The 25621-nt window shown below is 41.6% G+C and overlaps 1 protein-coding gene across 2 annotated transcripts in view; it reads right to left on the reverse strand.

Annotated features, from left to right (window-relative positions):
* NELL1 (neural EGFL like 1) overlaps window positions 1–25621 on the reverse strand; it is a 702892-nt gene that overhangs the window by 558946 nt on the left and 118325 nt on the right. For both annotated transcript variants that reach the window (XM_081098633.1, XM_081098634.1), the window contains exon 5: window positions 9294–9390. In XM_081098633.1, coding sequence (XP_080954759.1) covers window positions 9294–9390 — 97 coding nt within the window. The remainder of the gene's footprint in view (window positions 1–9293; window positions 9391–25621) is intronic.

The following is a 25621-nucleotide window of genomic DNA, read 5'->3' on the forward strand; positions in this document are numbered from 1 at the left end:
ACCATATTTTGCAAAAGCTTCTAAGGCAATCTTGTTATACCCCCGATGAGGACCACAGATGTGAGGCCTGATCTATGGCCTGATCACCTGGTCATGTGACCTATGGAAAACCTAGCACATTAATACTTTAAGTAGCTTTCCTAAAGGCCACCTTAATCCTTGGCCTTAAACTATAGGTTTCCTAACTCCAACACCAGTGCTGGGCCACTATATAACATGTGTAAGTAATAATGTATCATTTGAGAAAGTTTTAGAGCTACAGGAGCTAACCAGATGTTGCTATAATAAGGTCCTATTATCAAAATAAGGTCCTATCTTAATTGTCTTAATCGATAGATACTACTCACTGTCCATGATGAATTATATGCATTAGATGCTAACAGTTCACTAAAACAGTCCATCAGTACTGGGAAACAGAGGTCTTTTTAAGTAGCTTAACACTCCCCCACCCGCCAACATCTTATTTAATCTATTAATTTGCTAAACCATCCATCTCCTCATTATTAGTGCAATGCTAAAACTCAGCCAATCTGAGTAGCTAAATAAATCCCTAAGATGCAGAGCCCAAATAAATAAACTTTTACTATTAATACTGATGGGAAGGAGACAAATGGATGCTTCCCCCTTTGTTACATCCACCTGTTGCCACCTTCTACCTCCCGCACTCAGCTCACCAGGAGCTGAAAGATAAATTTGCACCAGATAGGTTCTACATGGGTTTTTTGTTTGGAGAACTAATGCTCAATTATTTCCATTGTTCCAAGAACATTTCTCATTTCACAGTAAGAAATACAGGAAGATGCAATTTAAAAAGATTAGAAAAAGTATGCTATTATTACCCTTTTATGTATGGAATAACTAAGATTAAGCAAGTCCATCTAAGACTCAGAGCTTTCTGATACAAATAAAAGTAGCTTTACCACCAAACATGCTAATTCTTTTTTAAGGCTCTTATTTCCCTGCAGATCTCTGTTTACACTGAAGAAAACGGTTGTATTTTTTTGTATGCTAAAACACTGCAACAAATTGCTTTGAAAGGCAAAAGGAAAAGGGGCGGGGAGAGTTCCTGCAGGGCATGTAAATATAGGGATGAAGACATGTTCTGTTTATAAACTGGCAAGGGCCCACGCTTTGGCAACAGGCTAATGAAAAGTAAGACTCCAGGAAACTCACAAGGAGGATTTTCAAAATGCAACCAATTACGTATTTCTGCCCTGAAGACAGTTAATAAAATATTCCAGCTTGCACAAAAGCCAAGAAAGACATTTGTCGACTTTCATGATGATCAATAAACACTGTCAGCTCATTAGCATATCATTAGCTGCCCTGCTGTTTCCAGAGTCTTAATGCACAGAAATATTAATCTACAAATGTATAAGATTCGCCAGCTCTGCGCCTTGGACTTTCTGCATGAAAGGAAAAACGAGAATTAGCGATGGGAGGAATCCGGCAGAGCTGCTTTTTCTAGGTGCCTCTAAACATATGTTTACCATCTGCGGAATCATGAGAACCAGCTGAGGTAAAAAACAACAGCTGTAGCATTAAAAAAAAAAAAATGTCATCCATTTTACTTCCCAGTGACAGCTGAGCTGTTAAGGAGATGGTGATGTCCAGGTAAGGGAAAGGTTTCAGACCCAAGTTCACCCAACAGATAGAGAAATCGAGGGAAACACGGAGAAGAGTGCCTAGGCTCTGGGAAAGGCTTTGCCTTGTAAAATCCTGAGATCTCAGCTATTTTAACTATTTAGAAGCTCCCAGAAGACCAAACCCACCGAAGCATCCTGGACGCACTGCAATTCATCGACACTTGTTCTTTATTTCTTTACCCTCTGGAACTCACAGCCTCATCAGCTCAGAATGATCAAAGAGAAACTGAGTGGTAATCGACCATCCCGATAATGGAAATCTGCGACAAGATTCAGATAAGCCCAGCACTGAGAGCCCGCTATGTTCTCAAAGGGATGCTGTTTTGAGGTGAAAAAAAATCCCCAGCTTGTGTCCTGAGTCTCTGATAAAAATGACCTAATGCTAGCAGCCTTATGCCTTACGTGCCAGGCACCATCCTGTGCTCTTCAATCAGCTGCAGTTTTGTTCTTGTTGTTGTTAATCCTCGTCCGAGGATATTTTTCCATTGATTTTTAGAGAGTGAAAGGGAGAGGGAGAGACACACAGAGAGAGAGAAACATTGATGTGAGAGAAACACATGGATTGGTTGCCTCTCGCATGTGCCCTGACCAGGGTCAGGGATCAAGCCTGCGACTGAGGTATGTGTCCTTGAGGGGGAATCGAACCTGCAACCTTTCGGTCCCTGGGCTAATGCTCTAACCACTGAGCCAAAATGGCCAGAGCAATCAGCAGCACTTTTACTGTGTGTCCATAAGGACCCACCAGGGTCTAGGAATTAGGGTTGACAAGTGAGGAGTTTTTGCTTTGACTTTGCCTATGAAGCAAAGTGTTAATATTTAAAGCAGGGAATAATGCTATTTTAACCTGAAAACACATAATAAGCATTTTTTTTTTTGGAGCAATAAAGCAGGAGTGGTTGGACCCAGGAGGCAGCTTCTACAAGATAAATATTAAAAGCCTGAAGATGTGCTGACTCACCGGAGCAGGGCTGCCTCTTTTACAGGGGCATTAAATTGATCGAGATAATTTCTGTAATGAGACACTGATATATTTTTCCCAAGCCTAGCCATCTCAGCTCACCAAAGGATGGCCAGAGCACTGCCGGACATACAGGACTCTAAGGGGAGGAGGAATTTTGAAAGGTTCCCTTCTAAAGAGCCATTAGATTAGGCTACTCCTATTGGGGAGCAAAGAGATTCACATTGCTTCCTAGGGGGACAGACAGTGTGGAAACACCATCCCTTCTGATGCTTCTCCCTGGGACCACCTATTCCAGTGATGGCGAACCTTTTGAGCTCGGCGTGTCAGCATTTTGAAAAACCCTAACTTAACTCTGGTGCCGTGTCACATATAGAAATATTTTGATATTTGCAACCATAGTAAAGCAAAGATTTATATTTTTGATATTTATTTTATATATTTAAGTGCCATTTAACAAAGAAAAATCAACCAAAAAAATGAGTTCGCGTGTCACCTCTGACACGTGTGTCATAGGTTCGCCATCACTGACCTATTCCTTTGAGCCAAAGCCCTTGAAAAAGACAATAGGGTCTGCCTCCACCATGGGACATGCTGGAGTTACGTGAAATGTCACCACCATCTAACACAGTGACTGGCACATAGTAAGCAAGATCCTAAAAAAAACAACAACACGTTTATTGAATAAAATTATTAAATGAAAGTTTGGATGAATGAGCAAAGACTGAAATAAAAATGGCCTAAACTTAAATCCCACTTCCATCACTTAGACTGGCAAATAGCTTAATCTCTCTGAGTCCTACAGAGAGATTATATAATTGGGATAGTAACAGCTACCTCATTAGGCTTTTCAGAAAGGGAAATGTAATTAACTGAGACAATATACGTAGGACATGGAAAGCAGTCATTCAGTGATTGCTGGCACTCTCTGCCACGCCCTTACAACCCACCTCGAAGCAAATCACTGGCAAGCCTATGAGCATCCTTTGTGCTTTCTGTCTTGACCAGGTATGTGGGCTCTGCAGCACAAGGTTCCTTACCGCTTCCAAGAATCATGAATTCATCAAGCTGGAATAAATAACAGCACTAACTGTTCTCCCTCTTTTTATCACAAACTCCTGCTGAAACAGAAATCCCCCAAAAGGCCAAAAAAGCACCTCTCGTTTCTATAATATAGTGTTAAGCACATAGGGCGCAGTAAACACATAAGAAAAAAGGGAGAAAATACATATTTGCAAACTTACTATGTCATCTGCATTACCATTCTGAGAGCTATCTCTGTCACTTTGCAATAAGAAGACAAATTCATAGCTATTACATTCACTCATTTTAAGAGTATACTGTCTGCCAACTATGTTCCTGGTACTATTGTAAGCATGTGCTGAATAAAATAGAAACAGTTATGATCAAAGGAAAGCTTATAAGAGAGAGTGACCAATAATAAACAAGCAAGACTATCCTTCCCCAGCCTTCTGAAATACTGCAATGTCTACTTTCAGCTTATGCTTTAGGTTTATGCACCTGCAGAATTATTTGTCATTATGTGAGCAACTCTACAGCTTTTAAGTTTGATATTGCCTGAGATTCTACAGTTTTCTCATGTTTGATTTGGTCTATTTTTGTCCTCCTTTGTTCCACTTCACTCTCAGCATTTATGAATCCTTATTTTTTAATTGTTTCAATATAAACAACTAGAGGCCTGGTGCATGAAATTCATGCACTCAGGGGATGGGTCCCTCAGCCCGGCCTGCGCCCTCTCACAGTCCGGGAACCCCGCGATCAATCGCATCCCACGGGGGGGGGGGGGGGCCCACCCACCCACTGCAGCCCGCCAGTTGGTGGCCTGGGCCTCCCTCTTTGGGGCGATCATGGGGTAATGGATAAGCCCCCGACCAATTGCATTGCACCCGCCTTGGCTGGCCTGGCGTCAGTGGGTGTCATAACGTGGTCATCGGGATGGTCATTCCGCTGTTTGGCCCTTCAGTTGATTTGCATATTACACTTTTATTAGTATAGATATACATCAGAATTTGAGTCTTATGAATCCAATAAAATGCTTTGACTTTAAGCACTGAGTGTAAATTACTTAAATCTGATAATAAATATTATGAAATGGAATTACATCTGCTGTATTATTATAGACAGCATTTTCTCTCCTCTTGCCTTAATTTGTGTTGGCAGAATTTTTAAAGAAATCCTCTCATTGTCTCATAATTAAATTTGAAAGTTAAACACTATCTGTTTTTTCAGTGTTAATTTATATTTTTAATATGCAAACTTAAAGTCTACAATTAATCAATTTCTGTACTAATTTTTCTGACCAAAACAAGGCCTTGTAACACTTTACATCAGATCATCCCCTATTATTATTGTCTAATATTTATTTTCAAAATACACCTATTTTTAATTAGACATTATTATGATGATGATTAAATAATGACTATTATTTAATCCAACAATGATTATTCCGGTTTGTGTATGCTCTCAACAATGTTCTCCTTGCATTATATGTCTTTCTTCACCAGTTCTCCTTGCATTATATGTCTTTCTTCTTTAATGAAGATCTATTGGTCATAAACTAAAAGTTTTATTTGTTTATAAGGTCTTTATTTCACACTCATTCTCAAATAATAATTAAGCAGGATATATACAAATACATTTGGGAGTTATTTTATTTCAAAACTTTGAAAACTCTTATTATTATATTTGGGTTTCTGCTTTTACTCTTTAAAAGACAGCTATCCAATCTTTGTTACTCTTTTACGGAAATTTTGCTTTTTCTCACTGGCTACTTTTAAGATATTCTCTGTATCTTAGGGATTCTGCTATTTCACTAAGATGTCTAGGCATGGCTGTCTTTCAATGTATCTTGATTGAGATTATTAAAATGGTCAACACTGGGAGAGACAAGATGGCGGCAAAATAGGCAGACGTGTCCCAAGGCTTGTCCCTGAACAAATAGAATGAGCAGCTGAAACGAATAACATCCACCCCGAACTGGCGAAGGAGACTCAGCTGGTGAGACAGTCTGCCCGGGAAGGGCAGAGTTCCCCAGGAAAGGTAAAAAACAGGGATCTTGGCGGGAAAGTTTGCCAGATCTCTGAGCCCAGAGGGCATCCAGCCATGTCCCTTGGGACAGGGACAGCCTCTGACTGAGGAAAGGAGATCCGCAGGACTGTTGGGGCTGGGGAATTTGAGATCTGGGTTCCATAATTAAAATGGTCAACACTTCTCCTCCTCCTTGCATCCATATCCTTGCAAAACAGTATTGCAAAATTGTTCTTCAAGAGATAGAGTCTATATCTTTACTCCTTGACTGCATTTGGCCATAGAACTTGCTTTGGGTAGTAAATTATTAGCAAATGTGACCAAGCAAATAGAGCATTGAAGAGGATTAGTGCATCCTCTCTTCTTGTACTTGAAACCTCAAGACTGCCATATGGATAAGCCTGAGCTAGACCACTAGAGGATCACAGACCATCTGCAAGAGAACTGAAGCCAGTCAACAGCCAGACTACTACTAGACCTGAAAAGAGGCTTAGGTCATTCTGCCACCTGCTGACCTGTAAATTGACTACAGACACATGAAAGAGCCCAGTAGATAGCTGTATAGCCAGCCAGACCAGGAAAATCATCCAATCAATGCAAATAAGTGTGAGCTAAATAAAATGGCTATTGATTAAGAAACCTTGATACCAAAACCAAATGAGAACACTATAAGAAAAGAAAACTACAGGGCAATAACCCTGATAACTACAGATGCCAACATTTTCAACAAAATATAAGCAAAGTTAATTCAAGAGTGCATTAAAAATCATACGCCATGATTAAGGGAGATTTATCTCTGATATTTAAGGATGGTTCAAGATATGCAAATGAATAAATGTTATATACCACAATAGAATGAAAAACAAAAATCACATGATCATCTCAATAGATGCATAAATAGCATCTGACAAAACCCAACATGATTTAATGATAAAAATTATCATCATATTGGGCAAGAGGCAGAAACTTCAACATAATAAAGGCTATATATGATATGCTCACAACTAACATCATACTCAGTGGTGAGAAGCTGAAAGCTTTTCCTCTAAGATCAGGAAAAAGACAGGGTGCCCACTCTGATATGCCTATTCAACATAGTACTAGAAGTCCTAGGCAAGAAAAAGAAATAAAAGGCATTCAAATTTGAAAGGAAGAAGTAGAATTTTCTTGTTTGCAGATAATATGATCTTATATATGGAAAATCCTAAAGATTCTATTTAAAAACTTTATAACTAATCTATTAATTCAGTGAAATTGTAGAACACAAAACCAGATACAAAAATCTATTTTGTTTCTATACACTATCAATAAAATATGTGACAAAGAAATGAAGAAATGATCCCATTTGCAATATCATCAAAAACAATAAAATTCTCAGGAATAAATTTAACCAAGAAGGTAAAAGATTTGTACACTGAATACTACAATACATTGTGTCTTCTCATGTTTTTTATCAAACAAATGGAAAGATATCCCATGTTCATGGATCAGAATAATTAATATTGTTAAAATGTCCATACTAACCAAAGAAATCTATAGATCCAATCCAATCCCAATCAAAATTCAAATGCCATTTTTTCAAAGAAATAAAAAACAACAATCCTAGAATTTGTATGGAACCACAAAAGACCCTAAAGTAACAAAGTAATCCTGAGAAAAAAGAACAAAGTTGGAAGCATCATACTTCCTGATTTCAAACTATACTACAAAGTTATGCTAATAAAAACAGTATAATACAGACATAAAAAGACACACAAACCAAAGAAATAGAATCAAGAGGTAAGTCATCAGGTGTATGCAAATGAAACCACATGAGATATCACCTCATACCAGCTAACAGGGTTAACATCAAAAAGACAATGGATAAGTTTTCACAAGGGTGTGGAGAAAAGGAAGCCCTTCTGCACTGTTGGTGGGGATGTAAATTGGTACAGCCACTATAGAAAGTGGTACTGAATTCTCTCAAAAAATTAAACTACCATTTGATCCTGCAATCCCACTTCTAGGTAGATTCATATTACAGAGTATACAGCCAAAAGAAATGAAATCACTACCTCAAAGAGATCTCTGCACCCCCATATTCATTACAGCATTATTCACAATAGCAAAGACATAGAAATCACCTAAATGTTTGTCAATAGATGACTGGATAAAGAAGTGGGAGGGAGAGATGGATAGATGATAGCTAGATGATGATGATAGATAGATAGATAGATAGATAGATAGATAGATAGATAGATGATAGATGACAGACAGACAGATAATATTCAGCCACCAGAAAGGAAAACATGAATGTACTTTGAGGGGATTATGTGAAGTCAAATAAGTCAGACTGAGAGACAAATACTGTATAGTACCATTTATATGTGGAATCTAAAAAGCTGAACTCATAGAGAGTAGATGGTGGTTGCCAGGGTCTAAAGGAGGAGGGAATGGGAAGAAGTTGATCAAAGGGTACACGCTTCCAGTTATAATATGAATTCGTTCTGGGTATCTAATGTACAGACAGCATAGTGATTATAGTTAATAATATTGTGTTATATACTTGAAAGTTGCTAAGAGACTAGATCTTAAATATTCTCACCATAAAGAAATAGCAATTACAAGATGGTGATATTAGCTAACGCTATGGTGGTAACCATTTTGCAATATATAAGTTTAACATATGAACCAATCATACACCTTAAACTTACACAGTGCTATAGGTTTATTATATCTCAATAAAGTTGAAAAAATAAATGGGAAATAAACTGAAGTCTCTAAATTCCTGGTATTGGCAGACAACCCTCTGGTTTTCATTTCCCTCCATATATTTGGCCCCTATGAATCTCCCTTTGTAGAAGTGCAATGATAAATCTTAAAAGATTTTGTTGTTTTATCCAGCATTTAGAGGCATTGTGAAGTACAAGGATTGTTAAAATATCTAGTTTACCATATTGCCAGAAGCAAAATTCTGCCATTCTACTGAAGAACAAGACTATCTTAAAATTTCATGATGTTTTTAACTTCTTCAATTCATTTCAACACGGTATCCTTACGTTTTTATAAAGTACAATAATGCAGTCATTGTACTGTCCTCTTTATAGACAAGAAAATCAACACTCCTAGACACTGATATTTGTTTCCTATTGTATACATAAACATCACCCCAAAAATGATTTAATATATATTCTGAGAATGAAAACGAACTTAAAGATAACCTTAAGAATTAGTTTGAAAAACATTGTGAGGATCATTTATATTCTGCATCATTCATACCTGGCACCACAGTGAAATGTGTGACCTTAGGCAAGTCCCATTACTCTCTGCCTCACAGAGAGTTTCAAAGCAGCTACTTCATAAAATCATGAAGATTAAATTATTTCATTCACATCAACACATAAAAAAGCACAGAAGCCGAAACCCGTTTGGCTCAGTGAATAGAGCGTCGGCCTGCGGACTGAAGGGTCCCAGGTTCAATTCCGGTCAAGGGCATGTACCTGGGTTGCATTCTCCCAGTGGGAGATGTGCAGGAGGCAGCTGATCGATGTTTCTCTCTCATTGATGTTTCTAACTCTCGATCTCTCTCCCTTCCTCTCTGTAAAAAATCAATAAAATATATATTTTTTTTAAAAAGCACAGAAGTAGAATGTAGTCCTTACTTTGAATAAGCCATGCTTTTGGTTGCGCTGACCAAGCCATAAGTTGCTTCCTGGGGGAAGGTTGGTCTCAGGAGGGTCTATCACACGTTCATAAATCCTGTAGGGGCAAAGAACACAGTTACTGATAGAGAGGCTCACTGCAGAACTGAACCGTACGCACGCTGCTTGAAGGACTCACAGCAATACTTCTGCTATGGGGAGATGGAGCCAATGTGTGGCATGTTTGAAATGACGGGTAGGTAACCTGAATGCAGACGTACGTTTCTTGACAACACTTGGTGTTATTTCACAACCTCAGGAGTTCCCTGGATGAGATTAAAAACGGGCTCCCATACACAGAGGGCAAGGAGAGACGGAAGAAAGAGGCAGGCCACTCCCGATTGATAGGTGGCAGTTCCTTTAAGCAAGAGAACTGACATAGGAGGCTTGTCTTGGGTGGCCACAGAGGAGATCTCCACACCCACCTGCCAAAATCTTAAGTTTATATAGAAGCCTTAATGGGTTTTAGACATGTATAGGGTCCAGATGCCTCAATCACACACTACGCTCTCAGGGCTACATGCTTGAGTGGCTCCTAGTATGGGAACAGTGGATGGAATGTACATTCTAAGGATAGGGGACAGGGGAGGAGCCTCTAAATTGCCCAGGCCCAGCCTGTGGGTCACCCAGCAGTCCAATCTTGTCAGTGACCTCTTCTAACACCTGGACACATTATCTGGGCCCCTCGTGGCTTTCTGTCTTCATCCTTTGTCAGGGAGTGTCTACTGTGAGCACTGAACATTCCGCTAACTCTGTGAGTAAAGTACTTTTATCCATGTTACAGGTGGGAAAGCTGAGGTTCAGGGAATGTAAAAGGGCCAGTCAGAGAGTAGTGGAGTTGGGATGAGAATCTCCAGCTGCCTGCTTCCAAAGCCCATGTACTTCCTTTTATACTACTTCTGCCTAGCTTGGTTTACTTAGCTGCTACTCATTTCTAAGGTAACCGGCTATACCCCTTTACACATGTGAGTAGCAGCTGCTCAGATCACAATAGGCTTAGTCTACTAAATCAAGCTCTTGAAATCATCATCCAAAAAGCAACTATTGAGCACTTTTATGGTCTGAGCTGCACATGAAGCAACAAGAGATACAGCAATAAAACACATATACAGCCCTAACTGGTTTGGCTCAGTGGATAGAGCATTGGCCTGCAGACTGAAGGGTCCCAGGTTCGATTCCAGTCAAGGGCATGTACCTTGGTTGCGGGCACATCCCCAGTAGGGGGTGTGCAGGAGGCAGCTGGTCGATGTTTGTCTCTCATCGATGTTTCTAACTCTATCCCTCCCCCTTCCTCTCTGTAAAAAATCAATAAAATATATTTAAAACACACACACACACACACACACACACACACACACACACACACATATATATATATATATATATATATATATATATATATATATATATATACAAAGTCCTGCCCTTATGGAACAAAAAGAAATAAGGTAAAATTTTGTGCATGAACAAAATCTTCATATATGATATGATCAGTGAAGACATATGACTAATACAGAGGAGACAGCAATCCCAGGATCTTGGAAGGTACCTACTAAACAACAGAATTATCTCTGCTGTTCTGCCCTACCACACCCCAGTTAGTCAGTCACAAATGTTTAGAATTTTGATCCCTTTAGATATCATCCCTGCCTCTACCAGCAGATCACAGGCCTCTACCCACCCCTGGCAAGGACCTCCTAGCACCTGGGTGCTGAGCAGAGAAAGGACAAGCTTGCCCGAGAACTGAACTTGTTCTTAGATGCTCAGAAGATTCTGGGTGGGGAAAGACAGAGTGATCATCTGTGAAACTCAGTGCACCCTGATGGCCCTGTCCATTCCTTGCATTCTCCAGTTCTTGCTCAGAACAGCTGCAGGAGGAGTCATCACCAGGTAGGTCCAGAGGTCTACCAGCTGCTCAGTCTTCCTTGCTGAGATGGCCCTGGCTGGCTGACCATGGCTAGAGGGGGACGGGCTCCTCCAGCAACTCTCAGAGGGAAAGTGGAAGAACGGAAAGATTGTCCAGCTATGTCAAGGCAGGTGCATGAGTGCAAGACTCTTACAGCCGGGAGCTGCCACACCACAGCCTTGTATCTTAGCCACATCATCCATGACTCTGCTATTCCCCACAGAAGCATGCCGTTTCCTAACTATCCATGCAAGGCATTCACCTGACAAGGCTCTACATATATCAGGTCCTTCTTTACTAATTATATTTTTATTATAAATGGAGGCTCAAGACATAAGTAAACAAAAATACGTTTCCTTTAAAAAGACAGGCTGGCCTCTCTCCACAAGAATTCAGCCAGTATTTTGTCTGTTAGAATGAGCCCTGTTAAATAAAATAGTTTATCAAAACTGCTTTAACAAAAGAATCTGCTAGACACTTCCTTAAGAAAAGTTTTTCCTAAAATTAGGAAGAAGACAAATTTACAACAGGAGAGAAATACATAAGTTAGAGTAGATGAGCTTGATAGAATTTACTACAGTCATTAAGAGTGATAAATATGCAGGCTGTGAAATATGGGAAAGCACGCAAAATAATTTTCACTGGGGGAAAGTAGGATGCAAAATTATTTATGCACTATGGAGATAATGATGCAAAAATTATGTTCAATGTTGGTGAATTTCAGAGGCAGCCAGAGAGAAATGAAGTCACTGTGCTGAGGGGAAGAGGCAGAATTTTTGATACGGCTGTCTTACTAATCAATTGAAAATGTTGTCACAAACTATTTGAAAACATTTGCATCTGTCAGGGTGAGAGGAATCTTCAATGTCAACACTTTTTGGTTTTACAATACATGAGATGGAGAGTTCCAATGAGCAGAGCAGGCCCTTCCTCAATGTGTAGTAAGTGCACCAATGAAAGAAGAATGATCAAAACTTAACTTCCTGACCTGCCCTGTCTTCCACAACCAGAGTAACCATATGTGACGTAGACGCAAACATCTGCGCCCACCCACTGTCAGCTAAGGCAGGGCAGTGACCCACACACCTGTGTTAAAGAGGCAAGTCAATTTCCAGTGTCACAGTTCCCATTAGGAGCCCTGCTTGATTGATCCCTGCAAAATAATCCTGCTGGATGCAGGTCCCAAATTCATTCCAACAGGCAGTCTTCACTAGAGAAGTCCATGCAGCAAGCAGAGCCAACGAACTAGATATGAATATAGCAGAATGCGGAGAGCTTAAAAACATTATATATATATATATATACACACTTATATATACTTATATATATATCACCACACCGGGGAAATCTAATCATGACGAAGTATCAGAAAACCCAATTCGAGGGACATTTCACGAAATAATTGCCTGTGCTCTTGAAAATGTCAGTGTCATGAAAAATAAAGACAGGCTGATTAAAAGAGACCCTAGAGACATAAAAATGATATACAAGACTGGATCCTAGATTGAATCTTGGGGCAGGGGGAAAAAGTCCCATAAAGAACATTAATGGGAAAATTGGTGAAATTTGAATGGGAACTGTAGGTTATATAACAGTATTGTATTGATGCTCAATGTCTTGATTTTGAGAACTGGGTGGTGTACCTTTAAGTAAATGTCTTGTTCTTAGGAAATACACACGAAAGTATTTGGGGTAGAGGGTCATAATGTTTGCAACTTACTCTCAAATTAGCAATGTGTATATATGTAAGTACACACATGTATAAACACACACATTATTATTTTGAAAGAGAGAAAGCAAAACCTGGGCAAAGAGTCTATGATTGTTTTTTGTGCCATTCTTAAAATACTTCTGTAAAATTAAAATTATGTTAAAATAAAAAAAGTTTTAAAAGTAGAGTTAAAAGCCAAAGGGTCTATAAGTTGTGTGAACTAAAAATACACACACGCAAAACAATTCTATATCTATTAGCCAAGGATACAGACAAACTTAAAGTTTCACATAAAGAATACGCTACTGTTTTCTTAAGAGAATTGGAATGGTTAAGGGGGGGAGTAAATGAATGGATGAAACAAGAAAGGATAACTACAGAGTAATGCTGATAACATATCATAAACTAAGAAATAGGATTATCACATCTGTGCTTATACCCCTGCACCAACATGCCGGAGTACATGGCCAGCATTGGTTAGCTTCCCCAGAACGCACTTTCTCTTCCTTCCAGGCTCACACCTGTGCTACATTTCCAGACTCCCCCACAGCTAAGTCTGGCCACGAAATGTGAGTGGAAGGGTGTGCACCACTTCTAGACCTGTTCCCTCCCCCAAATTCCACTGAGCATCTTTCACATTCTCCTCTCCCTTTCAGATGACTAGAGAAGACTGAGGGCAAAGAGGTGGGTGGAGCCACAGCTGAGGACCCTGGTCCCCCAAATGATGACTGAAAGGTCACCTGGCAGCTAGACACATTCAAATGGATGCTATATAAGCAAGAAATAAAATTCTTAGATGCCTGCTTGTGCTTTGGGACACAGTTCAAAGGAATGACAACTCTGTCACATGAAGAAGATATGAGTGTGAGACTTTAATGTTAAAAATCCAAGAATGTAGGGAGCAGCTGGGGAGAGGTCAATAGTGTCCATCCTATATAATAAAAGCCTAATATGCTAAGCGTCCTATCATCCGGTTGGCCATTCAACCAATCAAAGTGTAATATGCTAATGATATGCTAAGGAAGCTCAACCGCTCGCTATGACATGCACTGACCACCAGGGGGCAGACACTTTGACCAGTAGGTTAGCTTGCTCCTGGGGTCCAGCTGATTGGGTCTGAGTGAGACGGGACAGACACGCCCTAGAGCCCTCCCACAGTCCCTCCCTGGCTGGCCAACCTCCTGTATCCCGCCCCAGCCCCAATCATGCACCAGTGGGGTCCCTTAGCCAGGCCTGCACTCTCTCACAATCCAGGATCTTTCAGGGGATGTTGGAGAGCCAGTTTCAGCCTGATCCCACAGGCCAGGCCAAGGGACCCCACTGGCGTACAAATTCATGCACCAGGCCTCTAGTTTTATCATAACCCTCCACCACTTTAAACATTTTAAAGTCCTAAGTTTCTTTTCACCTTCCACAAATTTAAAAGCTAGAACAAGTGAATAGGCAAAAGGAAAAATAAGGAGTTAACAGCACTAATTTTCTTTTACTGTTTAACCTGATTCACTATAGAGCAAACTGACAAACCTTGGGATTGAAAAAAAATTGGGGGGACAAAGTATACTTTCTATGACATCCTAAAATTCTAGCCATAAATTACAACCTCTTCTGTGTGAATTATTCAAAATTCTAAGCAAATGCACTATTTAATACCTTTTACATCCTTCCAAAATATATAATCCTTTGACATTTACAAAAGTTTGACTTTTGCTGAAAGTTCATCATAAACACATAAGAGTTCAGAGAAAAGGGGCTCTGGGGGAAAAAAAAGAAGTAGAAGAAATAATTTATAATTTATTAGACTGTGTGTTTAAGCACACAATCACCAAACCTACAACAACAACAGATGCACTGCTTTTATGGTATATGAGTAAAATATAATAGGACAATGTCCCTAACACTTTCTCTCCGTTCAGTACTGGGCACTTTCCTGGTCCATTTGGGATCATAACTGGATTTAGCCAATCCACAAGTTCCTGGGGAAATGGAAATATCATCAGTCAGCAGATGCCCTCACTCTAAGTTCTTATTTCACACTGCCCTTCATACATGTTTTATACAGTAATTTTTATACATCCTGACTGCCCTACATGTTTGTTCTTTACAGATCTCTGAGTCCCTCCCCACTTGTAGGGCTCATCTGAATATACTCTCCAGAGTTTCAGGCATATGACCCTGGATCCTGGCACTACCCACTGGAACCTAAGACTCTGGTCCTGGCTGGGCCTGCTTCCCCAGACCTCCCTGCTAAAGAAGGAGGCATTGGTCTTTCCTGGCAACCCTGGGCCCAGCATGTTCACCCTCAAGCTGTGCTTGCACTCACTGACTGCTACAACCACTGAGCATCTTCTGAGGGGAGAAATTACACCCTCACACAGCATCCCTGCAACAGCTCAGGTGTCCCCCGCCCTCCTAGGTAAAGTAGCTCCTAACACTCATCACTTGCTGGTTTTACCCTTATCAATGCAAATGACTCTCCAAAATTATCTTAGCTCTTTCCTGACTGTCTGCTCCTACCTGACTGCAAAATCATCTTGAAAGCAGGGACCGTGCTGTCTTCATGTTTGTATCTCTAGCATTTGGAAGAGTGCCTGGTCAGAATAGGTGCCTACTCCATATATTTACTGAAGGAATGAATGAGTGAATGAATGCTCCCTGATACTATCTTTACAATGAGAGGGCTACAGTCAGATAGTTCTACAAGCCCTGAAGTACTATAGGAAAGACTTTATGATGAACAATTCGAAAAACTTAACACTATGCAGATGATCATGAGGGATTAGGTCAGACTTAACACTTTATTCAGATAATCATGAGGGAAATGCAGCCAATGAAAATTAGTGAAATGTGATAACCCTTTTCAACCATCTTCCTCCACCATCCCCAGAGCATGAGATTTACATAAGAAGTCTGAAAGGAAGAGTTCCGTGAACCCTTCTCACTGTTTTCACCCAGAAAGGAGAGAGGGATGGCAAGTTTGAATCAGTCAGGCAGACAACTCACTAACAGGAAAGCCATATGTACAGATGTATTTCAGAAAGAGAAAGAGAAATAGTCAGCAACTTGAAAATTAATTAGATTAAGCACAGTCCTTCTGACAAGCACACCTTGTACTGCATAATTCGACTGCATTATAATATAACATAACAACCTAAATTTTCCCCATTCCCATGTTTTCTAATACAATGTATTTACTGCACAACTATCTACAATCTAACCTCTCTCTTGGCTAAAGACACCTAATTTCCACTTCATCACGTTTCCAGGCCTTACATTCAAAGGTGCTGCCTATTAAGCAGTGTTGAGAAAATTGTGGGAATCTTGCATGCCATTAGTATCCAGTGTTATTTTAAAGGGTAAGTAGTTCATTTCTAATACAATACCATGCAAAATTAAACATCCAGTCAGCTATAAAAACTGCTTGAGAGGAATGAACAACAGAGTAGCTGACACGTCCCTTGTAAAAAAGTCAGTCACTGATCAAGGGCTCACATGAGCAATTTTCTTCACAAGGTACAACCTCCCTTTATTCTCGACTTTGGTTAAGAATGCCCTCCCTAGCAAGTGTCCCGTCTGCTTAAAAACCAGTCAATATTCTACGAAGAACTCGATTTTCTGTTAAAAGATAAAACCCTCAGAGCTCAAGACAAAGCAGACGCAGTGATTCGACAACACTCCATGTAAAGGAATATTGGATTTTTATTTACCTGGATGACGAAAGGCCTCTAAAGGGATTCTGAGGTACCTTTCCCAATTATACAGAAGAATGAATTTCCAATGAAAACCATGTGAATCGACATGTGTTCGCCACTGTTCAATAAGACAATGTGATGCCCAGATGAGATGCTAAATGAAGAGGTTTATCTTGGGCTCTGGTTGGAATTGAAGAAAAGTGTTGCCTCTCTCCCTGAAGAGGAAAGTTGTGATGACCTTCCTTTGCTAGCTGCAGCCACATCCTCACTGCCTTTTAGCTGGCACATGTGATATCAAGGCACTCCTTGGAGAAAGTTCCCCACACAGAACACAAGGCAATTCCCATTCTACTTCCCCCTCACTCACAGGTTGGTGGGTGACTTTGCACAAGAGTCAAAAAAGGGGCATAATGCACCCTTCCCCCCTTGGGCCTCATTGATGTGAAAATAACCAAGTTCTTGATTTCCACCAGAAAAACAAAAGACTTCTGTGGTGTCATCAGCATTATTCTGAGCCCTGACCTGTGTTGAGTGTTCATTCCGTGGCAATCTACAAAAATGGTTCCTCAAAGCTTACTTTCCTCACAGGAACAAATACGCTTGGCAACTGTGCATACTGATGAGCTACTTGTTGAATTTCCATGTCAATTGCCTGGCTGTTGTTAATTATGTGCAAACATGGAATACACATCACACAGGCCTTGTAGCAGAAGAGACATGAAAGGAAGTTCCCCAAAGGGGAGCTTTGCAGTCCCCGCCCACCAATCTGTTTAACAAAACCAGATAACACTTAACAAATGACAAGATTTAAAAATGTACCTCAGGTGAGGTATAGGAGAAAATCGACGGTAATGGGGAGAAGGATTATAGGGATGAATACAGTATGCCTCCAATATGTAAGAATTAAATTCCAGCCTAAATCCATGCAGAGGGAGGATGACAGATAGCAAGACTCAGACGGTTTCCAACCTGCTCCTTAGCAGCTGGCTACAGAGCTAACACAAATGCAAACAAAAAAGAGGTGAAGTTGAAATCTGGAACAAGATACCCTTATTGTGGTAAATGAGAAGGCCAAAGTGTTCAAATGGGATTGGCAAATACTGCTGGCAGGGCAGGGGGTGAACACTCTCCAAAGAGAGAAGAGATCTTCCCAGAGAAGATCAAGTCCTAATGCGAGCTGCTTCATCCACTTAGAATACACTTATCAAACTCAGGCTTTTTCTTTCATTTTACTTTTATTTATTGATTTTAGGGAGGGAGGGAGGGAAGAATAATAATTTCTTATTCTATTTACTTATGTATTCATTGCTTGATTCTTCTATGTGCTGTAACCAGGGATTGAACACCCAACCTTGGCATATTGGGAAGACGCTCTAACTAACTGAGCTAACCAGCCAGGACTCGTGCTTTTTCTTGCCTAGCAACTTTAACTCACTCCTTTCTCTCTCATCTGGAGCTGCATAACAAGGGTACTGCCCTTCTTAGCCCCTAATATCTATCTTCCACTACCTCTTACCATCTCTTACACGCTGCCTAAAGTTCATGATTCAGGTATCATCCCAAGCTGATGCTGATTGGTCAGGGTCAAAGTACAACTCATACAAGTCGTCTCTATTTAGCATTTTACCTATGGTTTGGCAAATGTGCTTATTGAATCTGCAGGAAAATACAAAGTTGGTGTTATAGGTTCAATTATAACAGATTAAGGATGATAACATCAGGATTAAAAGAGACACTACTAGGCAGGAGTTAGGGCCAAGTGAAATTAACTAATTACCATGTAAAAATGAAAGGTCCCATGCTTAGCAACTATGCTTCTCAAAGACAGAATGTGTGATCTAAGGCTGAACAGAAATGCATATTGAAAAAAAAATACTTAGCCATTTTGATCAACATGGAAGCTGTCAATAAAGGATGTTGTGATCTTAAACTGCATCATGAGAAGGGAATTATCTCATTCTACTGAGTCAATCTGCCCAGAGATAATCACATACAGTTGTAGGAATGTCTCAGATGATAAACAGACACACGTTAGAAGGAACCAAGCAAGACTGTGTGTGAGAGCTTCGCAAGCCAAATCAAATGATGAATGGCTGAAGAAACAGAAGATATTTAGTCTGAAGATGTAAAGATTAAAAGTGGCATGATAAAGTCTTCAAATATTTGAAGGACTGTTGTGTGGAAGAGGGATGAGACTCGTCCTACATAGCTAAAAGAGGGAAAATGTGTACCAACAAAGTGTAAGCTACAAGGGGGCACTTTTGAACCAAGATAAGAATTTTCTAACCATCATAAAACACAGAGGGAAGGAACCGCCTGGGGAGGCAGGGAGCATCCCATCTCTGAAGGGAATCCTGGCAGATGACAGAAGGTCACTTGGCAAGGACAGTAAACCTCTTACTCAGAGACACAGAGAGAGACTGACTGCCTGAAAAGTCATAGGAACTGCCTTGAGTGAGAACCTACTGTACGCCAGAATTTTCCATGCTTCATAATCCTTGAAATAACCCTAAAAGCCAGGCGTCACTATACTCAATTGACAGATGTTCACAAAGGCCAAGTGACTTGCCTGAAACCATTCAGTAAATGGTGAAGCCTAAATTCAAATCTAGATGTACATTTCTGCCCTGACATATCCTATCTAATAAAAGAGAAACATGGTAATTGGCGTACAACCGCTACCCTTCCCATTGGCTAATCAGCGAGATATGCAAATTAACTGCCAGCCAAGATGGCGGCCGGCAGCCAGGCAGCTTGAAACTAACATGAGGCTTGCTTGCTTCAGTGACGGAGGACTCCAACATTCCCCGCCTGCCTTGCTGGCCTCTGAGCTTGCAGTTTAAGAAACATTGTAACGAATATAGAAGCTAAACAAAACCCCAGAAACCTGCTTTCAGCAAGCCAGGATCTCAGAGCTGGAGTTATACATTGTTTCGATTATAGAACCGAAACAAACCAGATACCTGCTTTCAGGAGTGGAGGCCTAAGAGCTGGAGCCTCAGAGCTAAAGCTGGCCCAGAATAAAAAAAAAAAGAGAGAGAGAGAGAAAAAGGAGCAGTTGGGAGCTTCCGTCACCTGCCAGCCTGAAAAGAGCCCTCAGCCCCTCACCCAGACTGGCCAGGCACCCCAGTGGGGACTCCCACCCTGATCCAGGACACCCTTCAGTGCAAACCAGCCAGCCCCACCCATGCACCAGGCCTCTATCCTATATAGTAAAAGGGTAATATGCCGCTCAGCACGGGGATCAGCGGAGCTGAGAGGCCTCCCAGCACCGGGATCAGCATGACAGGGGGGAGCTCCCCAACCCCCTGATGGCTCTGCGGCTCTGTGTGTGACAGGGTGCGGCGCCCCAACCCCCTGATCGGCCCTGCTCTGTGTGTGACAGGGTGCGGCTCCCCAACCCCCACCCCCCCACGGTCCCTGCTCTGTGTGTGACAGGGTAGAGCCATAACCTCCCCATTGGCCCTGCCCTGAGTGTGAGAGTGGCGGCGCCCCAACCACCTGATCGGCCCTGCTCTGTGGGTGATAGAGGGTGGCGCCCCAACCTCCCTACCCACGGGCCCTGCTCTGTGTGTGATAGGGTAGAGCCATAACCTCCCCATCAGCCCTGCCCTGAGTGTGACAGTGGCGGCGCCCCAACCCCCTGATCGGCCCTGCTCTGTGGGTGATAGAGGGCGGTGCCCCAGCCCCCTGATCCGCCCTGCTCCATGTGTGACAGGGGGCGGTGCCCCAACTCCCCTATCAGCCCTACTCTGTGAGTGACAGGGGGGAGCTCCCCAACCCCCCTGATGGGCCCTGCTGTGTGTGTGACAGGGGGTGGCGCCACAACCTCCCCATCGACCCTGCCTTCAGTGTGACACGGGGCAGTGCCCCAACCCTCCAATCAGCCCTACCCTGAGCGTGACTGAGGGTGGCATCACAACCTCCCAATCTGCCCTGCTCTGTGCATGACAGGGGGCGGCGCCCCAACTCCCCAATCGGCCCTGCTCTGAGCCTGACCAGGGGCTGCACCTAGGGATTGGGCCTGCCCTCTGCCACCTGGGAGCAGGCCTAAGCCAGCAGGGCATTATCTCCCGAGGGGTCCCAGACTGCGAGAGGGCACAGGCCGGGCTGAGGGACCCCCCCCCTTCCCCCCCGAGTTCACAAATTTTTGTGCATCGGGCCTCTAGTTGCCTTATAATAATCTGTTGATTCAGCTCTTTAAAAGTCCAATATTCAACCAGTGGGTTACATAAACAGAGTGAGACACTGAAAAATCACTGAACAAGATTCAGAAAGCCTCTGTGTGTGTCTTACTTTTACTAATTACACTTTAGGACCTGGGACAAGTTACTGAACCTCTCTGGGCCCTCACTTTATTCATTCACCAGCTTTTAATAATAATACCTAGTGCATAGGTTTTTGATGAACAGCTAAATATATAAAACAGATCACCTAAATAAAATTATGTTGTAAATGCTAAAATGCTTTTTTAAGTGGAACATTATTAATGTTATTAGGTAAGATCAATACTCTTAACTTCAAAGAACAATCAAAAAGATAGTTTAATTTGAAGTATTTTCAGAAAAAAAATAAAAGAGAAGCCTCTCTAAGCTGCTTGGCTCCACTAAGTAGAAAAGAGTACCTAGTGTCAGCTTTATAATTTCTGTAAAATAGGAGCTTAGGGGCAGCAATCTGATAGGAAAGAGAGGAGGGCAACCACCTTCTAAATCACCTCTAGGTATTGCCACTGATGGCACGCTGAAGCCATCGTCACTGGTCCCATTTTTCCTAGAAGTACAGACAGAACTGTGCTAACAGCAGCTGGCCGCCTCCAAAATATTTGCTGAGACTCATGAGTAGGTGGTAATTTAGTGTAAACCATTTTATTCTTCATTTAGATGAAGACTTACCCGTTATGGTAAGTAAAAAAGACTGCAGCTCATAGAAAGCACACACTGATAACCAGGACTCTCAGGGTTGGAAAGGACATCGAAGGTCTTCTGAGCCAACGTCCATCTGCTGCTTGTTATATTAATGTTAAACATCCAAAAGCCATCTGTCATGCATAGAGTGTATGCGACATCCTCACACGTTTTATAGCTTCCCAGAGCAAATGGATGTCTCCCCAAAGACCTGATGATTGACCATTTCCTAACAGCCCATGTGAAATATGTCAGGGTCTAGCAGGTATGGTGAGGTACAAGGAGAATATTTTTCCCTCTCTATCTAATCCTGATGCAACCACAGAGCAACCCCGCACAAAACACTGGCATCCCCAAGATTCAGGGAAGGATCTGTATCCTTTGAACTGTTTTACATTTTTCAGGACCTTGGAAAGCAACAAGAAGGTCCCTTTGCAGTTCCCAAACGTGGCTGTATGACATCCTAGTGAGCTTTTCAAACATACAGATTCCTAGGCCCCTCATAAAATCAGACTTACAGGTGCCAGCCTGGCCCCATTATAGAAAAAAATCTCTCTGTGGAGGAGGTCAAAGTGGGGAAAAAGAGGGACATATGTAATACTTTGAACAGTAAAGAAATTAAAAAAATAAAAAGAATCTCTGATGGAGTCCCTATGTGACATTGTCTACCCTTGAGCAGCAAAGTCAGGTTAGACTGGGAGCTCCTGCCCCAGCCACTCCACACTAGTCAGGCCAGCCTATGAAGGAACCAGCTGGGACTCAGCTTAGGGAATCACCAAGATGAGTGAGAGGCACGTTCTCCTCTGTGGGGACGTTTCTAGAGGTTTTTCTGTTTGAATAAAAAACAAACAAGAACGCAAATACAAAGGAAACTCCTTTAGCATTCCAGATTTTTGTGGTTCAGATAAAGAAGTACAGGAGTTCTAACTATGCGCCATTAATAGTTGTATAGAGGAAGGAAGAGAGGGATAGAAGGGAGGGTAGGTTGGTTGGATAGTTGGATGGATGTACAGATGGACAGATAGATGAGTAATAATAGACAGCCAATTGTATATTTATTTTGACAAGAATAATATTATATCCCCGGCCTTCTGGACTCTGCATCCTAGTGTAGAAGAACAACAACAAACAAGTAAACAAATAGCTTTATAATTTCATATAGTGGCAGGTGCTATGAAGAAATATAAATGAGCTGAACTGGATATCTGCATTTGCCCCTTCCAGATAGACTCTCCGACCCTCTTTGTCTTGCTTTGTGCCAAAGAAGACTGGCAGATGCCTTCTCCTGTAGGTTCCAGTTGGTTTTCAGTCAAGGGGAAATGCCAGCAAGGGGGCGGGAAGGGATTGAGGTTGAGGTACTAGTTAATTGCTATAGAAAGGACTTAGCATGGTGCTGGGCATATGGCACTCACTGGGTAATGGAAGCTGCTCCTACTGACAACACTAGTGAAGAAGGGCCTGGACTACTGAGAGGTGCTTTCTTGTTTATTTCTTTATCCCTCTCTCTCATCTCTGTCTATAGTCTTCCCAATATAAATGTGTCAATACAAACTTGATTGTTTTTTAATAATGTTTACAGAGAGGACAACTTGTGTGCCCTGACTTCTGCTTTGCAGCAAGTACAATGAATTATTCATTTAGTTTGGGGGCTCTTTCTTTTTAAAAGTAATCATCACCTCCTTGAGAGAAAATTTTATTTTTTCCATGCTATCAGTCCTGTCAGACTTTAGAAGTTCACAATCACCAAAGAAGAGCAAAGCAATTTAGATAAAATTTTCCTGTTCTGAGGGAAGACTTTTGTTATTAAATGTGAGGCATTCAATAGTAACTGCCAGCTGTTTAATCAAAAAGTTATTGTTCGCTGTGGAGGGAAAATTGGAGTTTGGAAAACAATAAGGCTACAGTGCCAAGCTCAGAAAGTGTCCTGGTTTCAAATTCTTTTCAAACTCCGCCTGAGCATTTAAACTATAATGGCCCATTTCTGATCAGGTATTTCATGGATGATAATAAGAAAATCACTGAGATGATTGAGATCGCCTACTCATTGTCTTTAATTATCCCCTTTTGTTGTGGCCCCTTCATGTTCTGAGTACAGAGTATAGAGAGTTTTCAGAGATGTCTCAAGCCTATTATTAAGGACATACAGGTGACTCCTTTAATTTCCAAACCAAAATGAATAATAAAAGAAAAATTAAGAAGGTGAGAGAATTACAAGAAGGGAAAAATTCTGTATGCTAGTAAGAGAATAAGGTTTTGAAGAAAACTAATAGGTAAATAATAGATCTAAGAGTCAGAAGGCCTTTGTTCCAAATTCTGGGTTTTACTCCTAAACTTGGGATGATTGTCACACCTTTCACATAAAGAAAATGATGTCTGGCCTGGCCAGTGTGGCTCAGTGGTTGAGCATTGACCCATGAAGCAAGAGTTTCCTGGTTCAATTCCAGGTCAGGGCACATGCCCAGGTTGCAGGCTCGATCCCCAGGAGGAGTGTGCAGGAGGCAGCTGATCAATGTTTCTATCCCTCTATCCCTCTCCCTTCCTCTCTCTAAAATCAATAAAAACATATTTAAAAATAAAAAAGAAGAAAACTATGTCTGCCTTACATATTTTTTAGGCTCAATGAGATACTGTACAGTAATTGCTCTGAAAACTGTTGCCCAATACTGATGTGAAACTGGCATAAGTAAAGTGATATTGAGCTACCTGAAAGGTTGTTGGGTTTCCCCCAGTGACCCAACTATATCCCTTTCCTTAGGTTCACACCGTGAGATAAGCTGGTAACCTTTTTACAATTTTGCATATTTTCATTAAGTTATTCAATTTGATTTCAGTTACTTACAACCTACCTGTCTTAACTAGCTACAACATGTGCAGGAAGATAGACAAAGTCAAACAATTCTGCCCTCAAATGAACTGCCACAAGGCTTGGGACCCCACTCACCAGCGCACATGACAGGTAAAACTTCTGATCTCCTTACCTACATCCTGTGATGTAATCAGTGATTTATGGGCAACTTGAAAGCAGAAACCAGCTCTTATTTGCCATGGCATCCCTAATACCTCAGCCAGGGCCAGACACAGAATATATGCTCCAGAATAATGGTTTTCATTCTACTTATTTTTGCACTCGTGTCCATCTGATCAGTTCCTAGAAGCAGCCATCTCTCTCTGACTGCATGATTACCCAGTGGATGGACTGGCTTGGCTCTCCCTGCCTCTTCAATGGATTAATTGCATATTTAGGTTGATGGAAAAGGTTGAAATGCAAACTTTCAACTGGGACGATGTGTGGAATAATGGAAGCATTATTCAAGTCCAGGCCATGCTACATTTCCACGCATCAATGGAAATCTGCATGCACATTCCCTTTGTTTCCTTAACCTCCTCCTCACCTTCTCATCCAGAGATCATGAACAACTCTCAATGACACAGAACTGACGGCACTGCAGGCACTTAACAATTATACTCAAGAACTATCAATTAAGGGAATCTATACAAATAAAAGGGTAATATGCTAATTAGACCGGATGTCTTCTGGACATCCTTACAAACAAAGCCACGGTGGTGAGGCAAAGGTGGTTATGGGTGATCAGGCCAGTAGGGGAGAGCAGTTAGGGGGATCAGGCTAGTAGGGTAGAGCAGTTAGGGCAATCAGGCCGGCAGGGGAGAGCAGTTAGGGGAATCAGGCTGGCAGGGGAGAACAGTTAGGCAGTTAGGGGGATCAGGCCAACAGGGGAGCAGTTGAGGGCATCTGGCAGTCATGTAGAGTGGTTAGGGGTGATCAGGCAGGCAGGCAGGTGAGCAGTTAGGAGCCAGTGGTCCCGGATTGTAAGAGGGATGTTCCCTGAGGGATCAGGCCTAAATTGGCAATCAGGCATCCCCCAAGGGATCCTAGATTAGAGAGGGTGCAGGGCGGGCTAAGGGACACCACTCCCCCAAAGCATGAATTTCATGCACTGGGCCTCTAGTGAATAAATAAATAACTATGAAATCTATGGCCTTAGTAGTCTCTGCACTTCAAAGAGACTCCAGTCACACTGAACTATTTGCACGTCCGGAAGTTCCATAAACTCTCTAGC

This window comes from Myotis nattereri, assembly GCF_964212035.1.
Source record: "Myotis nattereri genome assembly, chromosome: 9".
NCBI lineage: Eukaryota > Metazoa > Chordata > Mammalia > Chiroptera > Vespertilionidae > Myotis > Myotis nattereri.